The sequence below is a fragment of the Chamaea fasciata genome, unplaced genomic scaffold (genome assembly GCF_029207755.1).
Source record: "Chamaea fasciata isolate MVZ Bird 193981 ecotype frontalis unplaced genomic scaffold, bChaFas1.0.hap1 SCAF_3, whole genome shotgun sequence".
Classification (NCBI taxonomy): Eukaryota; Metazoa; Chordata; class Aves; order Passeriformes; family Sylviidae; genus Chamaea; species Chamaea fasciata.
The window spans coordinates 88,017,755-88,039,446 of record NW_027094088.1 but is presented as its reverse complement, the minus strand read 5'-3'; the positions used below and the strand labels follow the sequence as shown (position 1 = coordinate 88,039,446).

At 37.9% G+C, this 21,692-nt stretch overlaps 1 protein-coding gene across 3 annotated transcripts in view; it reads right to left on the bottom strand.

The window, feature by feature from the left end:
- Positions 1 to 21,692, bottom strand: part of LGSN (lengsin, lens protein with glutamine synthetase domain) — a 70,517-nt gene that overhangs the window by 14,440 nt on the left and 34,385 nt on the right. The window contains exons 1-3 of one of the 3 annotated variants that reach the window (XM_066180545.1): positions 8,936 to 8,965; positions 3,201 to 3,260; positions 1,132 to 2,122 (exon numbers count right to left, since the gene is read on the bottom strand). In XM_066180545.1, coding sequence (XP_066036642.1) covers positions 1,132 to 2,122; positions 3,201 to 3,260; positions 8,936 to 8,965 — 1,081 coding nt within the window. Of the gene's footprint in view, positions 1 to 1,131; positions 2,123 to 3,200; positions 3,261 to 8,935; positions 8,966 to 21,692 lie in introns of those variants that run through there. The other 2 variants (XM_066180546.1, XM_066180544.1) reach the window with 2 other exon arrangements.

The following is a 21,692-nucleotide window of genomic DNA, read 5'->3' as shown; positions in this document are numbered from 1 at the left end:
CAGTGCCTTGAGTAAACCCTGATACTGTCCATGGATATCTTTTTCAGACTTGTTCAAACTGGATAATACAAAATGTCTACCAAGAAATCCTGCGGCAGCTAACAACAATTGACATATTCAAACTGTCTGTTTTCAGAATATCTAAAGCAGGGTTTCTATCCATCTGTCAGGAGACTTGAAAAAAGCAGGATAGATTAATACTATTGTAAGCATTTAATTGCCATTATTATATTTTGTTACATAGTTAATGATGGATAAAGTATTTTATCACTGAAAAGATCCATATATCTTGCATCAGTCAGGCAAGTCAAAAGGAAAGATGTCTGTCCTGGAAAGCTGATAATGTGGTCTTGGATTGATGCTTATGGAAATGTAATAATCTCATATTCATACAGCTGACAAACTGGTGTTTTTGTGCTTCCTGGAAACATAACAACAAACTGCTCAAACCCATTACATTATCACAGCTAATAATAGTTTCCAGTTTGTTGATCCAGCTAGCCCAGAAGCTTTCACAAAGAAATCACAGCCTATTAGTAGCAATTAATTGTCTCTATAAACACTTCCAAAATGGACTTATTGAACAGCATGAAAATAAGTGCAAGCTCTCTCTGCCTCATTTGCTTTTCTTCCCCTATAATTTATAAGAGATGTTTTTGCATTCCAGTCCTCTCACAAGACAAATAATTGAAAACATCATCCCTACAAGGGAGCAATTTCTACTGCTGAAATTTTTTTTTTCAAAAAAGGAAATTTTAAGAAGTGCAGATGCCACCAGAGCTTTGCAGTATCCAGCAGAATTTTGGAAATTGCTGCCTGCACTCAGTTTAAATGAGGAAATATTTCAGTTTTAGTGAAAAAGACATGACCACTTGTGCATGAAAGCTTTTGGCAGGCAGTTGGGCTTTATAAATGCCTTGCTTTAAACAAAAAAAACCAAAGAAACAAACAAAAAAAAAAGCAGCATAGATGTAGAGCACAGTATCCAATCCATCCTGATCACACAGAAACCACAGGTGTCAGCTCTCTCATGTACTAGCTCTGACTTTAGTTTGCAGCTTGGCAAAACACCACAAAACAACAGGAGCATTTTCTTTAAGAGGAGAGCAGGTGATGTTTAAGTATCCTTACCGTCGAGGCCTGTGGAGGAGTCAAACTGAACCTCAGGAGCTGTGCTTTCTGCAGGTGTAGGAGCTGCTGGTAGTCCCAGAATAAGGTGATCCACATTGCTGCCCACTGGTTGCTGCTGATCAGAGCCAGCAGAACTGAGGACCAGGACGGTTTTGCTCTGCTGCCCCATTCCCTCCTTGTGGAAGCTGAGATACTTCTGCTTCTCCTCTCCAAAATGGGGAGTAAAAGTCTCAAAGGGCTGGCCCTGCTTGTCAGCTGCTTTCTCCCGGGGTTTCAAATTTTTCTGAGCAAAACTGCCAGCTGCCTTGCCACAGAAATTGGGCCCATGAGAAGGCAGATGACCTTCACTCAGCAGGTTTTTCAACTCTTGTAGACTTCGTTTAGAAAAGCCAGGTGCTCCCTTGAAGGACTCGGCAGTACGGCTCCCTGGCATGGATGCAGCACTTCCCAGGGAGCCCATCTTTGTCACATGAAACTTGACAACTTTTTCTTCCATCCCACCCCGTTCTTCTGGCTTACCCCTTGCCAGCTCACCATCTTTCTCCCCCTGCACTGCCTCCATGCAACCACCTTTCTCTGCACCCCTTGCAGGCTGCGCACTTGTGGGCAGCTTCATCTGAGCTGCTGTATCTGTTTCCTCATGCATTTTTCCTAATACTCTTTTTCCAGTACCAGCATATTCCTGAGTTTCTCGTGTTTCTCTACGCCTGTCTTCTTTACCATTGCTGCCAGAATTGGAACCGTCGTGACCTCCTCTGTCCATTTGTACTGGAGGAAAGGCAGTGGGGTTTTGGAGAGACTGCTCTGTTGGCAGTTCTGAGCAACCAGTGGTTCCTTTAAGGGGATCTGGGAGTTTTGAGGTGTGGGACAGCTCCATCTTCTCATTTTCTAAAGGAGGAATATACTTTGTGGGACCTTTGATTCCCTTTTTCTTTCTGAAACCACATATATTGTTGCCATCAACTTCATCATTGTCACTTTCAGATGTGTTCTGTAACCAGCAATAAAATATACAACCAAACAACATGCATGAATGACACAGGACATAGCAATGGAGCACTACCACCTGCTGCATTTACCTTGTAGTACTTCCACTACTTCTTGATGATGGAAGTCTCTGTGAGCACTTATTTTGATCTTTAAAATATCTCACAGAATTCTTTTTCTTATATTTTAGAACAAAATTGGAGACAACACCTTCATAATACTGCTCTTGGGCAGATTTAATAGATTATAATATAAAAAACAGTACATTGTGTCACATCATTTGCCGAACATATGTCCTTTAAAGTTGAAAAAACATACTTTAGTACTTACAATTAAGTATATTGCTGCACATGTTAAAAGTATTTGTATTTATAAAGGAAATTTAATTCCCTGAAACAGAGAACACTGGCAATTCTTATGAGTGTGAAGATTGAAATATGAAAAAAGCAGCTTTTAAATTAATTTCAGGACCTAATTTGGACAATTAACTGAACTTTCAGAACAGTGTTCAAAAGGAAAAGCTCATAATTGGATGAATAAAAGAACCCATATGTTTACCCCCAATGTTTACCTTTATATGTGCCACTGTTAAAGTTTATATTGTAGTGTTGGGAGCAGATTTTAAAATGGATGTAAACCTGTAGAAAAAGTGCAGAAAGGAGCTACAAAAATTAATGTGCTTGCATTATCCCCAAATATCTCAAGTGTCTGGATCACCATCTCTCCTAAGTACCTCAAGTGTGATTAATTTGATGGTGACAGGAAAGAGGATAGGAAATCAAAACCAGACACTTTCAAATTAAAAAAAAAGAAGCACAGATTTCAATGTTGTGAGTGATTAATTATCAAGATAGTGATTGAACTCTTCATCTCACAATGTCTTAAAAAAGACTACCTAACTTACTTTAACTAAAATCACTGCATAGCCACTCACAAACTGTTATATTACTAACAAATACCTACTCAAGTATGTATTTAAGAGATAGGAACAGTCCTTCGTTTGCTTGGGTTGGGCTGGAATTAGCACCTGTAAAAAACACTGGGAAATCAAGGGATATCCTCTGAATGAGACCATTCTTTACCTTTTCCACAAAGGAATAATCTGCACTCTCTCCAATTTCTGAATTTCCAGAAGAAGGGATCTGCACAAAAGCAAAGTGAATGCCAGTCTGGGTAAGGCAAAAGTGATTTCTGTTGGCATACAAAAGCACAAAGAAGGAAAGGCAGCAGCATCCAATGTGCATATGGAATGAAGCAGCTACATGGCCAGCAATAAGTTCATTAACACCTCCCCTTTTTCTGCATTATTTCTCCCTTTTTTCACTATTTTCTCACCATACTATTTTCCTTTATTTTTTAGTCAAAAGAGATTAACGGCATCTCTCCCAATGAAGACCTCACAGGAATATTTCCTCCCTCTGTCCCACCTGCCCCAAATTTCCATGACAGGCCACACGTATGACTCCTTTGGGGCTCCTGGGGACCCTGCTGCTGGCGTGGCAGGCTGCTGGCCAGTGGATCTGTGGGGAGGATCAACCCATAACTCCTGTGTGCATACCCTGACAGAGACGTGCCCGTGATGTCCACTTGCAATCAAACACAGCCACTGGAGCAGTCACAACAGAAGTCCTTTCCTACCCCAGTTTTAGCACTCAGTGTTTAATGAACCCATTTCTTCGTCCAAGGGCTTTGGTTTGTTCCCATAACCTACCCTATAATACCCTATAAAATAATTCTGGGTGTTTGCTGATACCCCTACACATTCACCCATGTACAACCTAATTCTTACAACTCTGTATCATTATGGAATAGAAATACATTAAAATAACATTTTTGAAAAGCAAAGTGGACAAAAAACAGATTATAATTCAGAATTTTAATTTTATTACTTAGTAATACAAAAAGGGAATTAATCTGGGGAAGAAATAGTAGGGGTGGAGGAACCAGGGTCTGCCAAATGGGAAACACACAAGTCTTAAAATAAAAACTTCATAATATTAAATTTCTAAACATATAACATTATTTTTTTGAGAGAAAATAGAGAAGAGTTCCAGATATTTGCTTTAATATCTTTTGTGGCAGAGGCAGCCCTCATCAAAATATCTTGATTTACCATTTATGGGATTTTCAGAATTCTTTTGTTTCCTTTGCGTAACTCAAAACCAGTAACGTGATCACAACACCGTATGCATTTCTGCCTGATAATGTATGCTGATAGCTACTGAAAATTTTAAAATTAGACTCAATTTTTGCCTGTTATCCATATTGTAGATGTCTGAAAAATGTTCAGCAAAACAACTGAAGGAAAGCTGAGCTCATCCTTTTTCATAACGGCTGCACTGAAGTCAGACAAAGATTGTTCTTATGTCAAAAACAAAATGTCACAAAACTGCTTATTCATATAGCTAGCCATTCTAAAGGATTTCATAAACACAAGGTACCATTCCCACATTATAATTCTTACCAAAACAAATTCCTTCTGAATAGACATGAGCAGAACTGATCACTTACAGGTTTGTAAATGGAAATGTTCATTTGCAACAGACCTCTAATAACTGATATGTCTATAGTAGTTTGCTAAGGGTTTATTTTCTATGAAGAACTAGGCTATGGTACTGCAGTTTGATTTTAGACCCAAAAGAAATACTGTACCCCTTACTCTTAAACAAAAACAGTGATCATTTTTACTTTCAAATAAACAAAACTCTTACAATTATACAGAGAACAACCTGTGCATTATTTTAGGTCCTCAGCAAAAGGCACATTGTGATTTTTGGCAGGGAAATTACTCTTAATTTCTAAATAAACTCAGATATTATGGACTTTCATTATGAAAATTTCATTTTCATCTCATTTCATTTCATTTCATTCACAGTATTTTCTGTAGTGAAATAAACATTTCTATACTTGTTGCAAGATACCACTACAGCATCTCTTCATATTAAAGACAGTCATATGCATGAGATAAAACACAGACTTAGAGTTACTTGTCTAGTAGTTTAAGTGGTATCTACCATCAGAAAAGGCTTAGTACATGGGTACAGAGGGCAGACCACCCAGGAATACAACTTATGAATTATCTGTTTAACTTTTTATTTTTTGAAAGGATTTTTTTTCTACAGAAGACAGGGATGTTTAAGTGAAATAGTGCCTTGAAAGAGACACAGTGCAAGTGAGCTGGCTACAAATCATTACTTAATTTGAACCATGTGTCATGCTGTGCTGAAAGGAAAGCAAAACAGTCATAACATTAATACAGCAAAAATTCTGACTACTTTTCATTTCCGTCCTGAATGTTCCTACACTTTTTGCCATTCTGCATCAACAGTACTATGAAATAGGCTACTTCAAAGTTCTTTTCTCCAATATTTATTTCACAATCAATTAATTTTTGTTTGCTGATTTCCAAATATTTTCTTGTACCTTAAGTCAGAGGTCTTGGCAGCTCTGAAATTTGCTTCTCTGTCTTAGCAAGTGAATGCTTGAGCAGCAATTCAAACATTCTTGACGAAAGAATCAGCTCCAAAATACAAACGGTGTGGGTCACATTATGCAACAGATCTGAGATTTAGATTTTTCTTTCTAAAGTTTTATCAAATTTTTTTTCACTGATATTTATTGGTACTTTCCCAAGTTCTGTTTTCTGTTAGGTCTACTTGTGCCAGTGCTGCAATTTGTGCTGATACATCAATCCCCTCTGCACTGGAGTTTGCACCTGCTAAGGCTTCAGGTAGAGGTGGACCAGTCCAAGTCCTACTAGAGGCAGGAAGAGTTGGCTGGACCACAGTCCATTTCCCTATTTGGATAACCCCAATTCATAAAAAACAGCTTCACTCATCTTCACTAAATGCCTGCTGTGTCACTCTGAGTACACAAGAGTCTGGATGTCTCTGACTATCAACAGATAAGGGCTACCCTAAAGCTTTACTGCAGCATGTTAGGGCACCATGCAGGTAGGAAGAGGAGAGAAGAGAGGACAGTAACAGCAGGCAAATATTTCAGCATTGTGCAGATGAAATTGCTTGCTCTACTTAAACAAATTAAGTGCCACTTAAGGATTCTACAGGGTTCTACATCTGAGGGACATTTTATATCTTGTGGTAACACAGAAAATATGAGTCTAAAGCAATTTTTCTTAATCAGTTTGTGTTCATTTTTGGGCTTTGTACAGCTCTGAAGTGGAGCATTAACTATATCATGAAATACAGCACTGCCAAAAAGCAGTTCATCTGTAAACCTGCCAAGCTGAGAGCACTGGAAATGTAAAGTGTTGCCTATGGGAGGAATAACAAATACTGAGGTTTGTGGTGTGTGAAACAGGTTAAAATCCAGGGCAATCCTTGAACTTTTGCCTTAAAATGATGTTATAGGTGACTGAAAATCTGTAGTGTTCTATGTGGCAAATTCAGATGCTGCAGAGGGAACCTTCCATTTTTCTCCTACTTTTTGTTTGTGTCATGACTTCAGGCAAGACTGTAAACACTACTGTATGTTATGAACCTCTCTCAAAAACATATTAACAAAAAGAGACATGGAAATGAGAAAAAAAGAAACTCTCAGTAAAGTATTTGAAAGGGGGAAAAAAGAAAGAAATGGAGTTAGGTTAAAAGGAGCTCTGAGTAACCATAGATGAATAGATGCAGAAGGATTTCTATCAAACGAAAAGGTGAAAGAGGCAAGGTGCAACTCTAGCAGGAGCTTTAGTATACCTAATCAACAAAATAATTCAATGTTCCTGCTACTGACTACCTAAAAAAGTGATGCAAGCATTCAACAACATGGGCTAAGTCACATTCTCATTTTTTATTTCATATTGTTAACTGATTGTTAAGAGGTCAAATTGTGATGATCTTTTTGAGTTGGTGCTATAGATTTTTCAAGAATGAAAGATATTTTTTTTTTTTTGCAAAGAACATCTAAATGTCAAAATCTGGTAAGCCAAAGAAGTAGAAAAATATGGGAAACTAAAATAAAAGTCAAAAATATATATAGGGTGTGGTTGAATTAATTTTTTTATTTAAGAAAAGCTAATTGCTTCACTTAGCTTTGATTTTTAATTTTTTTTTTTTATAATATAAAACAGTGTTGAAACACTGAAATTAAATGTTTCCAGTCTAAAAAAATGTAAAAATGTTGTTCAGGTCATGCTGACATGTGACATTATTCACATTGTTTGAACTTTTTTCCAGTTCTAATTCAAAAGTCAGGTTTTCAGAGTTTTCAAATACTGTCACATTCTAAATGCTGAGGAACTTTGTGTGCTCCACTCTGCCTGTTACCAGGTTACTCTTTAAAGCACTCCCAGGTTGGTACATCAATTTTATTTAATCTTTTTGTGTAGTAATGAATTTCAAATACTTGAAGCCAAGTTAGCAGGAGGTGCTGCTTAAGACCTCACACGAGAGTACCCATTGAGCAAGTAGTTCTGTGTCCAAGTGCTTTCCCTGCCCCTTTCCCTGGCAGTCAGGAAGCATTGCCCTTCTGCTTCCCCAGCAACCAGGCAGTGAAGAAGCAGAGGATGCAAGAACAAATTATCTACTGCTGGGAATTAATGAAGCTTCACTGGAGTCACTGGAGCTACAAAGATTTGAACCAGGGCAGAATCTGGCCATGGAGTTTGTACCAAGGACAACATAGATATTTCCAGGGAGTATCTCCAAGAGAGAGGGGTTTTGGCTCTTGGGTGCAGTGCTAAAACAAAGTGTGCGATGATAAACAGACACTGGTTGTTTGTAAGCAAGAAACATGAGGATCACATACTTTGTCAAGATTTTGCTGTGACTTATTTCTCCCTCAGTGACCTTGTTTGATAAAGCTGCTCTTTGAGAGTGATTTACTGCTACAAAAACCTCATCGTGAAGGATGTGAGAGTGGCATAAATGTTAGGTACATCACATTATTTTGCAGTTAGAGAAGTTGAAGCACAAACTTGCCATAGGTCAAGGGAGATGTGCAGCGATGTGAGGAGCAGAAAAAGTCTCCTTCTTTCTTTGAAACTTTTAAATATTCTCAAGATTATTAATATCTTTCATGTGAAAATGGAGTGAGATTAGCTCACAATATTGTGCTACTTATTTTCACATCTAACATCTGCCTTTGTCTGTTAGACCCATTCAAAGCCTCCAGACTACATGCGCAATTACCAGACAAGCTTTTCAAGGTCATTGATTATCGTGCTGCTCCAAAGCAACAGAGTTGTCCTTGTAACAAGATTATTTGCAATTACTTTCCCTTGACTGTGCTATCTGCACTGTGTTAAAAATAATCCCTAAATAAGGCAGAGTCTCAAAATGAATAAGCTGATCCTTCCTTCACAGGAGTTTGGGACCACAAAAGTGTGAATTCAGGACCAGAATCTGGTTTAAAATGCACTTATATAGAAACTAAGCATTTCCATTTGGGTCAGTAGCCTGACTCAAGAGTGTCACATTTTAATCCAGATCAGATCCCAATCCACAGATTGTAGTGCTTTCATTTACATTAATTAAGTCAAAGCCAGTATGTTTTCCCAATAATATTAATACAACCAGATTTAAGACATCTATTTCTGTTATTTTTGATAAAGCTATAAATGAAATGAAAAGGAAGTCAAAATCTCTTAGACTTGCTTCCTAAAGCAAATGGAGTGCTTTCAGCTTAAACAGAAGCCTTTCCTTGACCTCCATTCGCTTCAGAATCAGGCCGTGCTCAACATACATGCATGAAGAGCCTTGCACATAATTCATAACCAAAAAATCACTTGAAATCTTTAGGTAGATGGAAGAAGTATTTTATATCATTATATCTGCTTGGAAATCGTTTATGATCAGTCTCTTACCTGCTGAGTAAGATCTTCCTTTTTATTCATGTCCACTTCATTCTAGTTCAGAACACCATCAGAAATGGCCTAGTAAAAATCTAGTAGAAAGATGTCCCGTATTTATAGGCACAGAGACAATGAAGGTTAGCTCAAACAGAATTGCTGTAAAGTTCTTTTCCCAGAAGGCCACACAGATGGTGATCCATGAAGAACAACCCCGAGTCATGCCCAAGAGCACTGCTTTCTGGAACAGCAAGGAAGTAGTAAACTGACAAACACACATTATTAGCTGCCTGCCTGGAAACAAAGACAACTGAGCATAAAACTGGTTTGCTCAACTTTTCTCCCCACAAAAGGCTTTTGTCCTGTAACAAGCCATTTCTGTTCTGGAACACAGCTATTGTTAAGCTCCTTAGAGGTAAAACCTCTACTGGGCATTATAATGGCAATATGTTTTTGAGGCACATGAACGGGGGTTTGAAAGGCACAGAACACTGCAAGAACAACATGCAGCACTAGCCAATTATTCTGGCTTGCATGTGGTAAATGAATAGTGATGCATCTGGTTATATTAGAATTGGAGAGGGGTCTTTTTTTGCATTAGATAACTAAAAACATTTCAAAGATTAGATAGTTAAGCTTTTCTCTTTTTTTTCTTAATTTTTTATTTTGCAGGTTTAATAATTCAAAGGACTGTTTTTAACTGACAATTCATTCATTTATTTAAGGTTCTTTAGATGACATAAAGTTAAAAGATAGCCATATTGTTGTGCTTACAGAAACTCTACCTGACAACCCATCACTCAATAAATTCAAGTAAACATGATGCTCAGATTGGCATTTAATTATGTGAAAATTCAGGTTTGACATTCTTTTAATATTTAAAAAAAGAATTTTAAATTATCCCAAAATAATGACTGTGCATTAGGAGCTGTAATTCACAAAAATCTTGGGCATTACCAGTCCAATGCATAAACCTAGTTGCCCGAGTCCCAAACAGGGATTCTGAAAATCATTCCTTTTCTTGTAGGCCAGAGATCCTACATTTGTGACTCTATCTATGCAATTTCTGTAACTGCCCCATTCTGAACTGCCCTGCTTGTCACAGACCAGAGCAGACAACAACTGGAAGTTCACTAGTATCCAAGAAATAGACTTACTTATAAGTCTTGACATTTTGTCACGCAGACATTAAAAAATCTACACTCAGACCATTCAATAGGACTAGGCTCCTACAGGACAGATAGCATGGAAGTCAGAATTTTGCTTTCAGAATAGTTCTTTCAAAAACGTTTTCCTCAGACTGTCATCATACAACAGTAAGCACAATTGCACAGTTCCTTTTCTAGGCAATGTACAGCTGCCATGGACCTACAGTTTGCCGTGGCAGAGTTGCTTGTGAGCCTGTTAGGATGAGCTAAAAGGACACCTCTGAGCAGGACTACTCACACCAAATTATCTGAGAGGTAGAGGCCAGACAGAAACAATTCTTCTGGCTTCCCATTTTTTACCATTTTGAATGAAAGCAGGAACAACCCCAGTTCTTAATTTTAAAAAAACACACTTCAGATTAAAATCTCATTTGTCAGAGCGAGAAAAATATTCTTCACAACAACAGTGGTCAAAGACTGGCACAGGTTGCCCAGACAGGCTGTGGGATATCCACCCTTGGAGGTATTCAGAATTTGATTATAAAATGCCCTGAGTAAACTGAGACAAGTTCAGAGTTGGCTCTGATTTAAGTGGCAGATCAAGCCTGATAAGTGCCACAGATGCTATCCAAAATAAATTACTATATGATCGTACGTCTGATTACTTTATACACATTTTTAATCAACTTCATTACACTCTTGCAAGTACAGAACATCTCTGGCACACTTCACATTCTGTTCTACTCTGTTCTGCCAAACAGATCATAAAGACAAGAAAGAGCAACCTCTGCTTTAAACAGTGTAGTTAAGGCACCAATCTTGCAAACATCATTAGCAAGAAACAATCTTTTCAATAATGCCGGAAGAATCAACTTATTTCCATCTCAAGTATTTATTAGGTCCTCTTAAAAAACTGTGGGGGTTTTTTCTTTGTGGATAGTGTGAAAGGGCAGGGAGGGGGTTCTCTGCCAAGATCTACCTGCAAGATGCTGCTGGTTTCAGAAAAACTGTGCTGATTGGAGAGTCTGAGAATCAGATCCAGAAACTGATGGAAGTTCATTTTAGATCTACCACAACACACAGATCACTGCAAAGAGCATGGTTTGGTCAGTAACACTCATCATCTTCCCACCTTTGGGAAATAAGACAAGTTAAGACAAATCCAGTTGAGATCTCATGAGAAAAATTCAGGGGGTTTATAAAAAATGTCTTTTATATATACATTCAGAAAGGCAGTTTCTGTAACTAAGCTTTTGTAAAAACTTGCTTTCAAATGGACGTGAGAGTATTCTTTCCAAAACAAACATCTCTACAGTCTTTCCAAAAAAAAAAAAAAAAACCAAACCCAAAAATACAAAAGCCGAACTCCAGAGGAAAGCATTCTAAGAGGGAGAATTATTCTGACAATAGAAAGAAGGGAAGATAAAATTAATGGAATCATGTTTATTTTACATTTATCATTGAATTCTGCATGAGAGATATTGTAAGTGGTGACTTCCAAATTCCTGAAAACCCAGTTTAGCACTGGTCACAATAAGAATGGACCAAGAAGTATGGAGTAATGTTTACTGCTTCATCGGGAACACAGCTGTGAGAAATAGCCCCTTGTTTTCTGGTAGATGGATGAGATGTGTTAGAGCAGACATGTCTCTTAGGCTTGTCCTAAAATGCTTGTCCCATCTTTCAACCCCTTCTCCTTTTCTACTTCATTACAGAGGAACCTTTTCCAGCCGTAAAACCCTACAGGTAGGTTTTGCAAAGTTCATCTTCCTTGTTAAGAGGCCTTGAGATGGTTTCACTTTGGCATTAGCATAAATGTGCTAAAAATATTATTTTTTCAGGTATGAAAAATTGTTCTGACTACAGAACAATTTTTTTACCATCATTATAAGTAATCAAAATTCCTCAAGGGCATGTAAGGTGCAGACTAATATTTTCATAGCTGTATCACAGAAAAGGAAGTCTGAGAAGAACAGCTAAAAAAGGTGTTTTCTGCAGGAGAAACAAAGACTCCCACAAAAAAAATCCCTTTATTTTAAAGTATAGAAATGATACCATGAGTTTGCATTATTATTTAATTTAAATATGCAGGGCTTCAACCACAATTTATCAAATACTAATATAAAAGTCTAGACACTGCAGAAATATAATACAGAACAAGCATCACAAAAGTGGTTACTTAATACTTCAACTACAGATACTGTGTATGCACTGTCTATGATGAATAAGTGCTAATGAGAAAGTGCAAACTGCTCATTATCCCATTAGCAGCTCCTCAGCAGCTAAAAAAAGAGAATCAGCTTCTCTGGTTGACAGCTACTGTGGCAAACAACTGCCAGCTCAGGGGAATGATCTGCTGGTGAGTTGATGAGAGCCTTCAGATAGGCTTCACTGTCATCGTGGCTTAAAACTGCTTCTGATTCCAGCTACTTGCAAAAGGGTGGCTTTTTTCGTGTATTAAAAAAAAAAAAAAAAAAAAAAAAGGTAAAATCATCACTGCTTGTACTCTCCTCCCATTTAATCTGGTTCTCCAAGGGGGAAAATTTCTATATGCTCTGAATCAACATAATTTTAAGCAGAAAAGGATCAGGATTTGGAGCATCTACAAGGAAACTTTTTTTTCTCCTAACAAATGCAGGTTACATTCAGTCGCTAAAAAATATTTTCTCATGTTTCAGAAGCCTTCATAATTAAAAGCCTTTTAAAGCCACTTAGCATTCTTATAACATGTGGATACTTCCAATCTGATGCCAGCTGACTAGTGCCAACTACCATCCACACCACACAGTACTGTAGGGATACACAGGTTACAATGTGTTTTGCCGACCTATCGCAGGAACTTTTTTATAACAAAGACTCTTGAGCTCTCCCGTTCCAAGGCTGGCAATTACATGGCTGACAAAACTAGGTGTTCACTGCCTCTCCCACACCATCATAAAATTATAGAATTCTGTACTAATACCTAAAGGCTGGTACTACAAAGCCAAATGAGAAATTCGAACATTCAAATCCCTGCAAGAAAATCTACTCTAATGTCTTCCTTCACCAACAGGATATATTTCTTCTTTTACTTATGCATTGCCATTGTTACTAAAAAACACTGTAGCTTCTATTCACAGGGTCTTTTTCTTTGCTTTTTTTCACAACTGATATATAATTCAGAATCAAGATCTACAAAAGATTTCAGCTAATTAAATTCCATATTGCCATCCAGCTAAACAGATTATTAGAGCTTAAGTTTGCACTCATGCATCTCAATTACTGTAGCTATGTTTCTTCTAGGTCCCCTTTAAATTTTCCTCATACAGTTTTCTCTTCCTGCATTCTCAAAATGTAGGCACAAATGGTGCTCACATCGAATTGGAACCGAAATAAGACCATGACTAGAGCAAGAATTCCTGTGCCCTGAGTTCTACCCAACACATCTTCCTTCTCCCCTTCACCTTTATGGTGGTAATATACACTCCCCTGGCAGTCATGCTTTGCCACGGTGCAGCTGCTGGACTGGGTGAGCAGTCACAGAGACATGCAGTAGTTAGGGAATTGTGTCCTCTTTCCTATGCCTCTCCCAGCACATTACCACATGGGAAGGCTGCCTTGCAGCGTGGCCCTGCTTGGAGCTCATCACCCCATGCAGAAGCATGACCTGTGACAAGGTCTGGAGAGGTGCTCCAGAGAGCAGGGCACCAGGCACTCCTTCCAGTCATCCTTGTGGCTGCACCTGGCCCAGCGATTAATATGGATTACAGTAAATCCAGGTAGTGCTCAACATTCTAATCCTGCAAAATGCATCATGTGAGCATTAGTACTATTATTCCAGTTTTACAGATACCCCTGTAATTCTGTCTCATTATGACATGTTCCCTGAGGTGAACTACAAGAAGCTGCACAGCAGAAACTGCATAACAGAAGCTCTGACACTGTCTGTGGCAGCTGGGATTTTCCACTTTAACATACTATGCAAATTCCTGGCGGATATAAGAGAACTTGACACCTTAACACAGCAGTGTCACTGGCTGAGGTTCTGTAACTACAGACCTTTGCACTCTGTGTAAAGTCTTCATGATTTAATCTGGAACACACTAGTTTGGGAGGCCATGAATCCATGCTGGAAGAAGGTTAGATGGTTACTGTTAGTTCTCAGCATGGACTGTGACCAGTGAATCATAATTTGACTCTTGTTGCCTCTTGTTACTTGCCAGCACCCTCCACAGATCATTTTTCCCTATACACTCAGTCTTCAAGAGCCTTTTGACACTATGCTTATCAACCCCATTTTAGTGGAACACTGGAAAAAATTCAGGGTACCTTATGGCCTTTGTTCACATGTCTTGCAGGCCCTCCAGGTAAATACAGCAAGATGTCCATCATGCCTCAATCACTTCAATTTTTTCAAGATTACCCCTACTTGCTGGAAAAAGAAGAGAAAAATGTCACTTAATTGACTTGTCCTTTTACTTAGACTTAAGAGAGTTCAGACGTGCCTCCACAAAGCTATCGAATTGTCTCACTTTAAACAGAGGGCCATCTGCCATTAAAATGCATTCACCTACAGTGAGAGGTGCTCCAGAGCAAGGCATGGACTTAGGCATGGCTATCCAGTGTCTCTTGCTGATGTCCCAAAACTGATGGAAATAAGTAAGAATGTTTACTCTCTCTTAAGGGGAAAAAATTAAAATCAAATCTTTCATGTATTCTTAAACATATTTCTGCTAAATGTTTTCACTTTCATGTATTTCAACCCTTTGTAACAGTGTCTCAGCTGGCTGTAGTCCTGTTTCCATGCCATTAACTTGCCATCACAGTTGAAAATCTCATTAGAAAGGAAAAGTAAAAGGAGAAATATTCCTCAAGTACAATAGGATCAGATTGAACCAACCTCTCTGCAGTGTGCAAACATAGCAAGAATGGTAGATGTTTTGCCAAGTATTTTTTGAGAGGAACTATCAGTGGTTTCTTAGTATACAATTTTGCAAATCACTGAAAGTACTGTGTGAAAATGGTGAAATTTAGTATGCACTCTGAGTATACTAACAATACTCAATGCCGTTCATTCTCCAATCCCAAATTTTCTAATTATATGCCCATAAAGTACATATTTATATGTATGAGATAAATAATGATAAATTAACAGTATCTGCTACTTTAATTTGCACTTATAAATTGGCAAAATCAAAGAAATCAAACAACAACAACAACAAAAAAAGCATATTTGCCCACATAATATACTGGCTTGTAAAAAACTCTTAATATCCACTAACTTCAGGGTCTTTCTCAGGTAACATCTGAAATCTTAAAACATGTCTAGACAAAATTATCTTTAGGGTTGTCCTTGCAACAACTTTTAGCAGTCTATAGCTGAAGAGGAATTTTGCAATGGGTGTTATGCTTACTTTAAACTTAAGTACTTCTGATGATTAAAACTTGACAAAAGCTTTATTAGCCTAATTACCTGGATATTTTAATGTATTTGTGCTATTGTACCATAGCTCCAGTATTCCTTATTTTTATTTCCTCAATAAATCTGTCCACTCTGAAAGTAAATTCTCCTTTATGTTGCCTGCATGCACAGATCATTCTGGTTTCCTTGTATGCATATTCTTTTTTTCCTTATTAGATTATTTATGATCACACATAGAGCATTCTTCATTCTCTTCTTTCATTCAATAAGGTATAGCTATCTAGGGTACAATAGATACGGCTTGAAATCAACTTGTGCCTGAATGGATTTAGATATGTAATTCTGCCCCCTTTTATGATACCCTTAATAATCATGTTCAAATGCTTAGTGATTCAAAGCTGTATCAGGCGAGGTTCAAACTCAAAAGTAGGAAGTATTTCTTTGCCAAGACAAATCAGGTACTGAAAAAGCTTCCTAGAAATGTGGTCCATGTCGTTAGACTGGCAGTGTTTAAGAGGCATTTGGGCAATGGCCTTGATAATTATGCTGCAGGTTTTGGTCAATCTTGAAGTAGGCAGTTGGACTAGTTGCAGCTAGAACTATTCTATTCTATTCTATTCTATTCTATTCTATTCTATTCTATTCTATTCTATTCTATTCTATTCTATTCTATTCTATTCTATTCTATTCTATTCTATTCTATTCTAGTCTAGTCTAGTCTATTCTATTCTATTCTATTCTATTCTATTCTATTCTATTCTATTCTATTCTATTTCATATTATACTAACAACTGCTGTTGCTAAATGAATAGATGACAAAAGCGCTTAGTCCTGCTTGTTAGAATTGTTCTGCTTTATGTAAACTGATTTAAAAATCATTGGGTCAGAAAAAGATAAGAAGTATAAGCTCAAATTTCTATCACTAGTGAAAGATTCTTCCACACAGAGGGAGAAACAGGTTTAATCTCTGCCTTGGTAAAAATTATATACTATATGTTGAGATCGTTTTCTTATCTACCTTTTCTACCAGTCAGGTTTTGAATTCTCTTGGCATAGAATAGATGCAGTGGGGTAAAATTAAGAATCTCTTCTTTCATTTGAAATATATATTTCTATCATGTTTTCAAGGAAGACTTGAAAGTAAGCTAGTGTGAGAGGAAACAGAAAGGATAAAGGAGTACTCAATTCTTCTTTCAATACCTGCTGGTAATTTAACAGGAAAAAAAAAAAAAAAAAAGAAAAAGAAAAAAAAAAAAAAAAAAAAAGGAGCTGCCATGTTCTCTAGTTACATTAGGTGGCACCATCCTCACAGATTTATTGTTTATGCAAAAAAGCTTAAAAACATTAATTCTGAAATTATGGTAATTAGCTTGAGTGTGAAATACCTTGGTAAAGCTGATGGTTGAATTGCAACTAATAGGGACATCTGACATTATTTAGACAAGAAAGAGTACTCAGTTTTCATGTAAAAGAAATCTCCATTGCTGAAGAAAAGGTGCAAGGAATAGTTACAGGAAACCAGGAATGTTGATGGATTTACCCATAAACCTTGCTCTGTAACAGGCTTATTAAGAAGCCCACAATTCACTCTTCATCTCTAAACGGGTTCTGTTCCCAGAAAAATAATAGCTAAAACCCCCTTATGATTCAACACATTTAGCTGGGTTATGATAGTTTGCCAGGACCTTTTCATTCTCACTTATCAATGGAGGAATTTCTACAAAATTTGGGAATTGCCAATTCCACTTTGCAACATTTATCACTATTTTGTAGTGTAGTTCTCTTCATGTTAAAATGAAGTTGGAACTTTTAGAAATGTAATGAAGGAGAGGGTAAGAGGTGAGAGTAACCAACATCAAATTCAATTAAGATCAGCCTCGTCTCAAATGATCTCTGTGTCAGGCAAGGCATGGACTCAGGCATGGATATCCAGTGTCTCTAGCTGGTGTCCCAAAACCAATGGAAATAAGTAAGACTATTTACTGTCTCTTAAGGGAAAAAAATTAAAAACAAACCCTTCTTATATTCTTAAACACATTTCTGCTATATGTTTTCTCTTTCATGTATTTCAACCCTTTGTAACAGTGTCCCAGCTGGCTGCAGTCCTGTTTCCATGCTGTTAAGAGGCCACCACAGTTGAAAATCTCATTAGGAAGAAATTCTTAAAAAACTCATGACACTAGGACTCCTGATCTTGTGGAGAATTCTTGTAAGAGCTTAACTTTAAAACTCAATGTTCAGTTTCACCAAATTTTGAAAATTACATACAGTCTATCAGACAGGTGGGTGTCAACTGCCAAAATATTTTTGGACCTCTAAAGAGAAGTGACTTTCTGTTTTATTGTTCCATCTCTAGGTTAACATACCAGGAACTCATTAAATCAGTTTAAGTAACCTCTTTGTCATGGCCTGAGTAGCTAGAATCAAATTTATAAAGGCAAATAGGTGCTATTTGAAATTTTCATCCACGTACATTACTGCTCTTATTGCTGATGATCCTCAGATACCAAATTTCACCCCAGTGTGAACTCATGCCATTTACCAAAGTTCACAGACACAGGTGACCCAAACAGCCCGTGATGAATATCCCTCCACTCTGTTTATGTCAACAAAAAAGCAATGACAATTCAAAGTTATGACTTTGGGTAGATGATTTAGGTAAAAAGAATGTTAAAGTACAGAAGGCTCTAGATACCTAGCCATGAAATTATTATTAAATCTATCATAGTGTTTCAGTACTAAGTAAGACTGGACTGATTACAGGACACACACACTCTGTTTTCTAGTGCATATTGCTGCTTCAGAGCTGAATTAAGGATGACTGATCTATTTATTAAAAACAGACCCAAGAATTTGTCTCAAATAACAGTGATAAAAGTTAGAAAATATTGCAAAGTCATTGAGTATACATTTTCTATTGCTCTAAAAAAATACATTGGTGTCACTGTTAAAGCGTTTTTAAAGATGTGCAGCAAAATTTTGCTGAAAAATACTTTTAGACAGCAAGGGTTACCAGGTCACTCTAAAGTGCCTGAGTTCCTACTGTTTGTAAAATCATTTACAGAGCAGATATGGGATTTTCAGTTGGAGAATGGTAGCATGTGCCTGACTAATGCATGGCATTTATACAGGTTGCAAGTAATCTGGATATGTTTTCAATAGAGCAAACCACAGTAATGCTGGGAAACAGATTTACTCCCACAAACCTGTGTATTTCTTACACACTTAATGGTGTAATAATACAGTCCATACCTAGAAGGTTGAGGAAAAAAAATCAGAGGCTTGTTCCACAGGTTATGTTACTGGGACTGCAAGTGCAGTCCTTGTAAAAAAGAGGCTTGGCTATAAAAAACCAACCATGTCAGTTAAAAGCAGTCAATACATACAGCAGCACATACTGCAGTACAGGATACAGTGAGTGCTCGTTCTTGCTGCAATTTTTCACATTTACTTTAGCCAAGTAATAGAAGTGGATTTCACAAATGTAATTTATATTTTGTTGTAGTGCTTCAAGCAAATATCCTTGAGGCTGAGCAACTGAATGAAATACTCATCACCTACAAGAGGTGGGAACTGGACAAAGTAAAGCTGAGTGTGCTACCTCTGCTGCCTTCTAATACACACATTTAGTGTTTCTACCCTAACAACTGAAAGACCGCTGGGTCAAGGCTATACAAATAGATTTATATATTGTCATTACTGTTCTTTCAATCTTTTAAATAATGATGATTTAAACAGTAGCAGGTGTTCCAAGAATGGTGCGAAAACTTCCATGTGCACAACAGATGAATGGTTTGAAGGCATACCCAAATCAGTTTGGGAGGCTCTCTAGTAGTGCACTCATGGCCTATCATCCTTCCTTGCCCATAGTGGACTGTGTTTTGTACATGCTCATGTGCCAGGTGGCATTCAGGGCTCAGAACACGCCAGAGACCATTTCTAATAAATGGTTTAAATATGTCAAACCTATTTTGGAAGGCACAAGCACACATAAGAGCATGGGTCAAGCAGTTCCAACCAGCCTGAGGGTTCAAGAGATGTACTTGGCCACATTTATGTACTGATTTACATTTAGTCCAACAGTGCAGTGTGGGTGAAAGAGAAGATGGTATAGCATATAGGAGACTATCAAATGTGTGGCTTCTATGAGCTCTGCTATGGCCCTTTGAAAGAATTTGGTTGCCAGATCATTTCCTGCAACTCTGATAAGAGCAGTGAGGGACTTGCCCCTTTGTGTCATCTCTGTAAGCTTTTTGTAATAAGCTAAACAATACTGGCATAGATTGTTAAAGAAAGACATACTGTAGATGTAATTTCTGACGGATTTTCCTTGCTGCCTTATCAGGCCACACCTAACATGACTTCTCCAAGCATATTACTTGCAGTGCCATAGGCAAGTTTTCTTTCCCATATGCAGTCCAATGGTTCAAATTTGCACTCATAAATAATTCCCTTTACCCTGTAGGTATTTCTAATGATGAATGAATATTTTTCATAGATACTTTTATTTTCAACAAGTTCATGACCTTCCAAATATAATCCAGAGAGGTAATAAGGAAAGACTCCCTATCTGCTTAGATGAGGAGGTGCCAAATCCCCACTTCTTTGACACTGATTCAGTGTAATTTAGAAGACAATTTTTTCCAGTGGTCCATATAGCAGGTTGATCTCGTCAAGCATAAGAACTCTAGATGTAGGAGCCACAGGCAAAAGTCATTACAAAAACAGTAAAGAGGAGCCTGACCTGCATTGCAGTGAAGACTCCAAAGCAAACTGCGTGAACAGAAGTACTCTGTAATTCTTTCTTTTTCTCAGATAAGCACTACTCTGTGTTAGCACCCCTTCTAGGCACAGAAAGCCAGTATAAGGTTAAAAGTGTTCCAAGACATGGAAAGATTTTCTCAGTTCCCCCAAGTCAGTGACAGAAGCATATTTACTTTGTGAGAAAATTACATGTGATACACCTGATCAGTCAAGGGTAAAGCAACAGCTTAAAGTAACAGTGAAGTTTGCAAAGTTTTTGCAGAAGGTATCTAAAAAGCTTAAAGCTACAGCTTGCTTACAACTTTCCTGAACATGTATGAATTGCAATTGACATAATCATTATGACTTTGAAAAAAAATGTGATTTTCACAGGCAGGAAGAAAGGAAGGTGTTGCAGTAATGAGCAATGTAGGGGCTCCAGGCAGGTACAAAGGAGTGTTAAAAACCCGTCTTTTTTAAGCAGTTAGCCAGTTATCAATTTATGTAGTTTTAAGGCACAGCAAGCCCAAGTCAACCACCCACCACAAACCCCAATGTGGACATGCAGCAATCACACAGGACAATTCTCACGTCTCTCATGTCTCTCTACCCCCTATTCCAGCTGAGTCACTCTCCCACAGTTCCCTTCTACTTAGCCTAAGAAACAGGTTGGAGCCATATTACAAGGCCTTCCTTTTATAAAAGCTTACTTATCAGTAACAATTCTCCCTTCTTTGTTTATGTCTTACACAGCTAAAACTCTCTGCACTGGTAGAGCCATTATCTTATTAAGACTACTACTGATCATTTGTTGCACACAAGATAAAATACATGGGATGCATATCACAATCATTGAGAACACACCAGCATAACTATGTTACAGTGTTTAGGCCATGCCTTGACGCTGAGGTTGTCGAGCCATGAAGACACCCCCCACCAATCACCTTCGTCATGTTGCAGTAGCAGTTTAGTGAGCTGCTTAAGATTACTGGTACTCTTACAAATGGACTTTGAATGGTCACTTAAGTTCATGCAGCACATGCCATCAAAATCTTCATACCCATGGCCTTGAGCCAGCAGCAAGAAATCAATGGCTGCCTTGTTTTGCAGTGTTGCACGCTGCACAATTTAATGTCAATTAGCATTGCTGAAAGAGTGGCACTAGTGGCGTTAGCTTCCTTTGCAAGCCAGCAGCCGAGCTTGTTTAAAGAAGCCAAAGCATGGGCAGTACCAGTTGCTGGTATTAAGCTGTCAGAGATGCCCTCTACAGTGTTCCAGAAAGTTACTGTCAGATTGCACTTCTTTCTGAGCACCCGTTGTTGGGGGTTAGGTTTGTTCCTTTTTTCCTCTAAAGATTTTTTTCCCCATAAGTAACTAGGAGACTAAGTATTGGGTGCTTAAGGGTGCTTGACCAAAACAAAGAGGTGGCAAAAAGCTCGGAGGGGGAGATAACGCAAGTTTTGGGGCAGGTAAAGGAGGA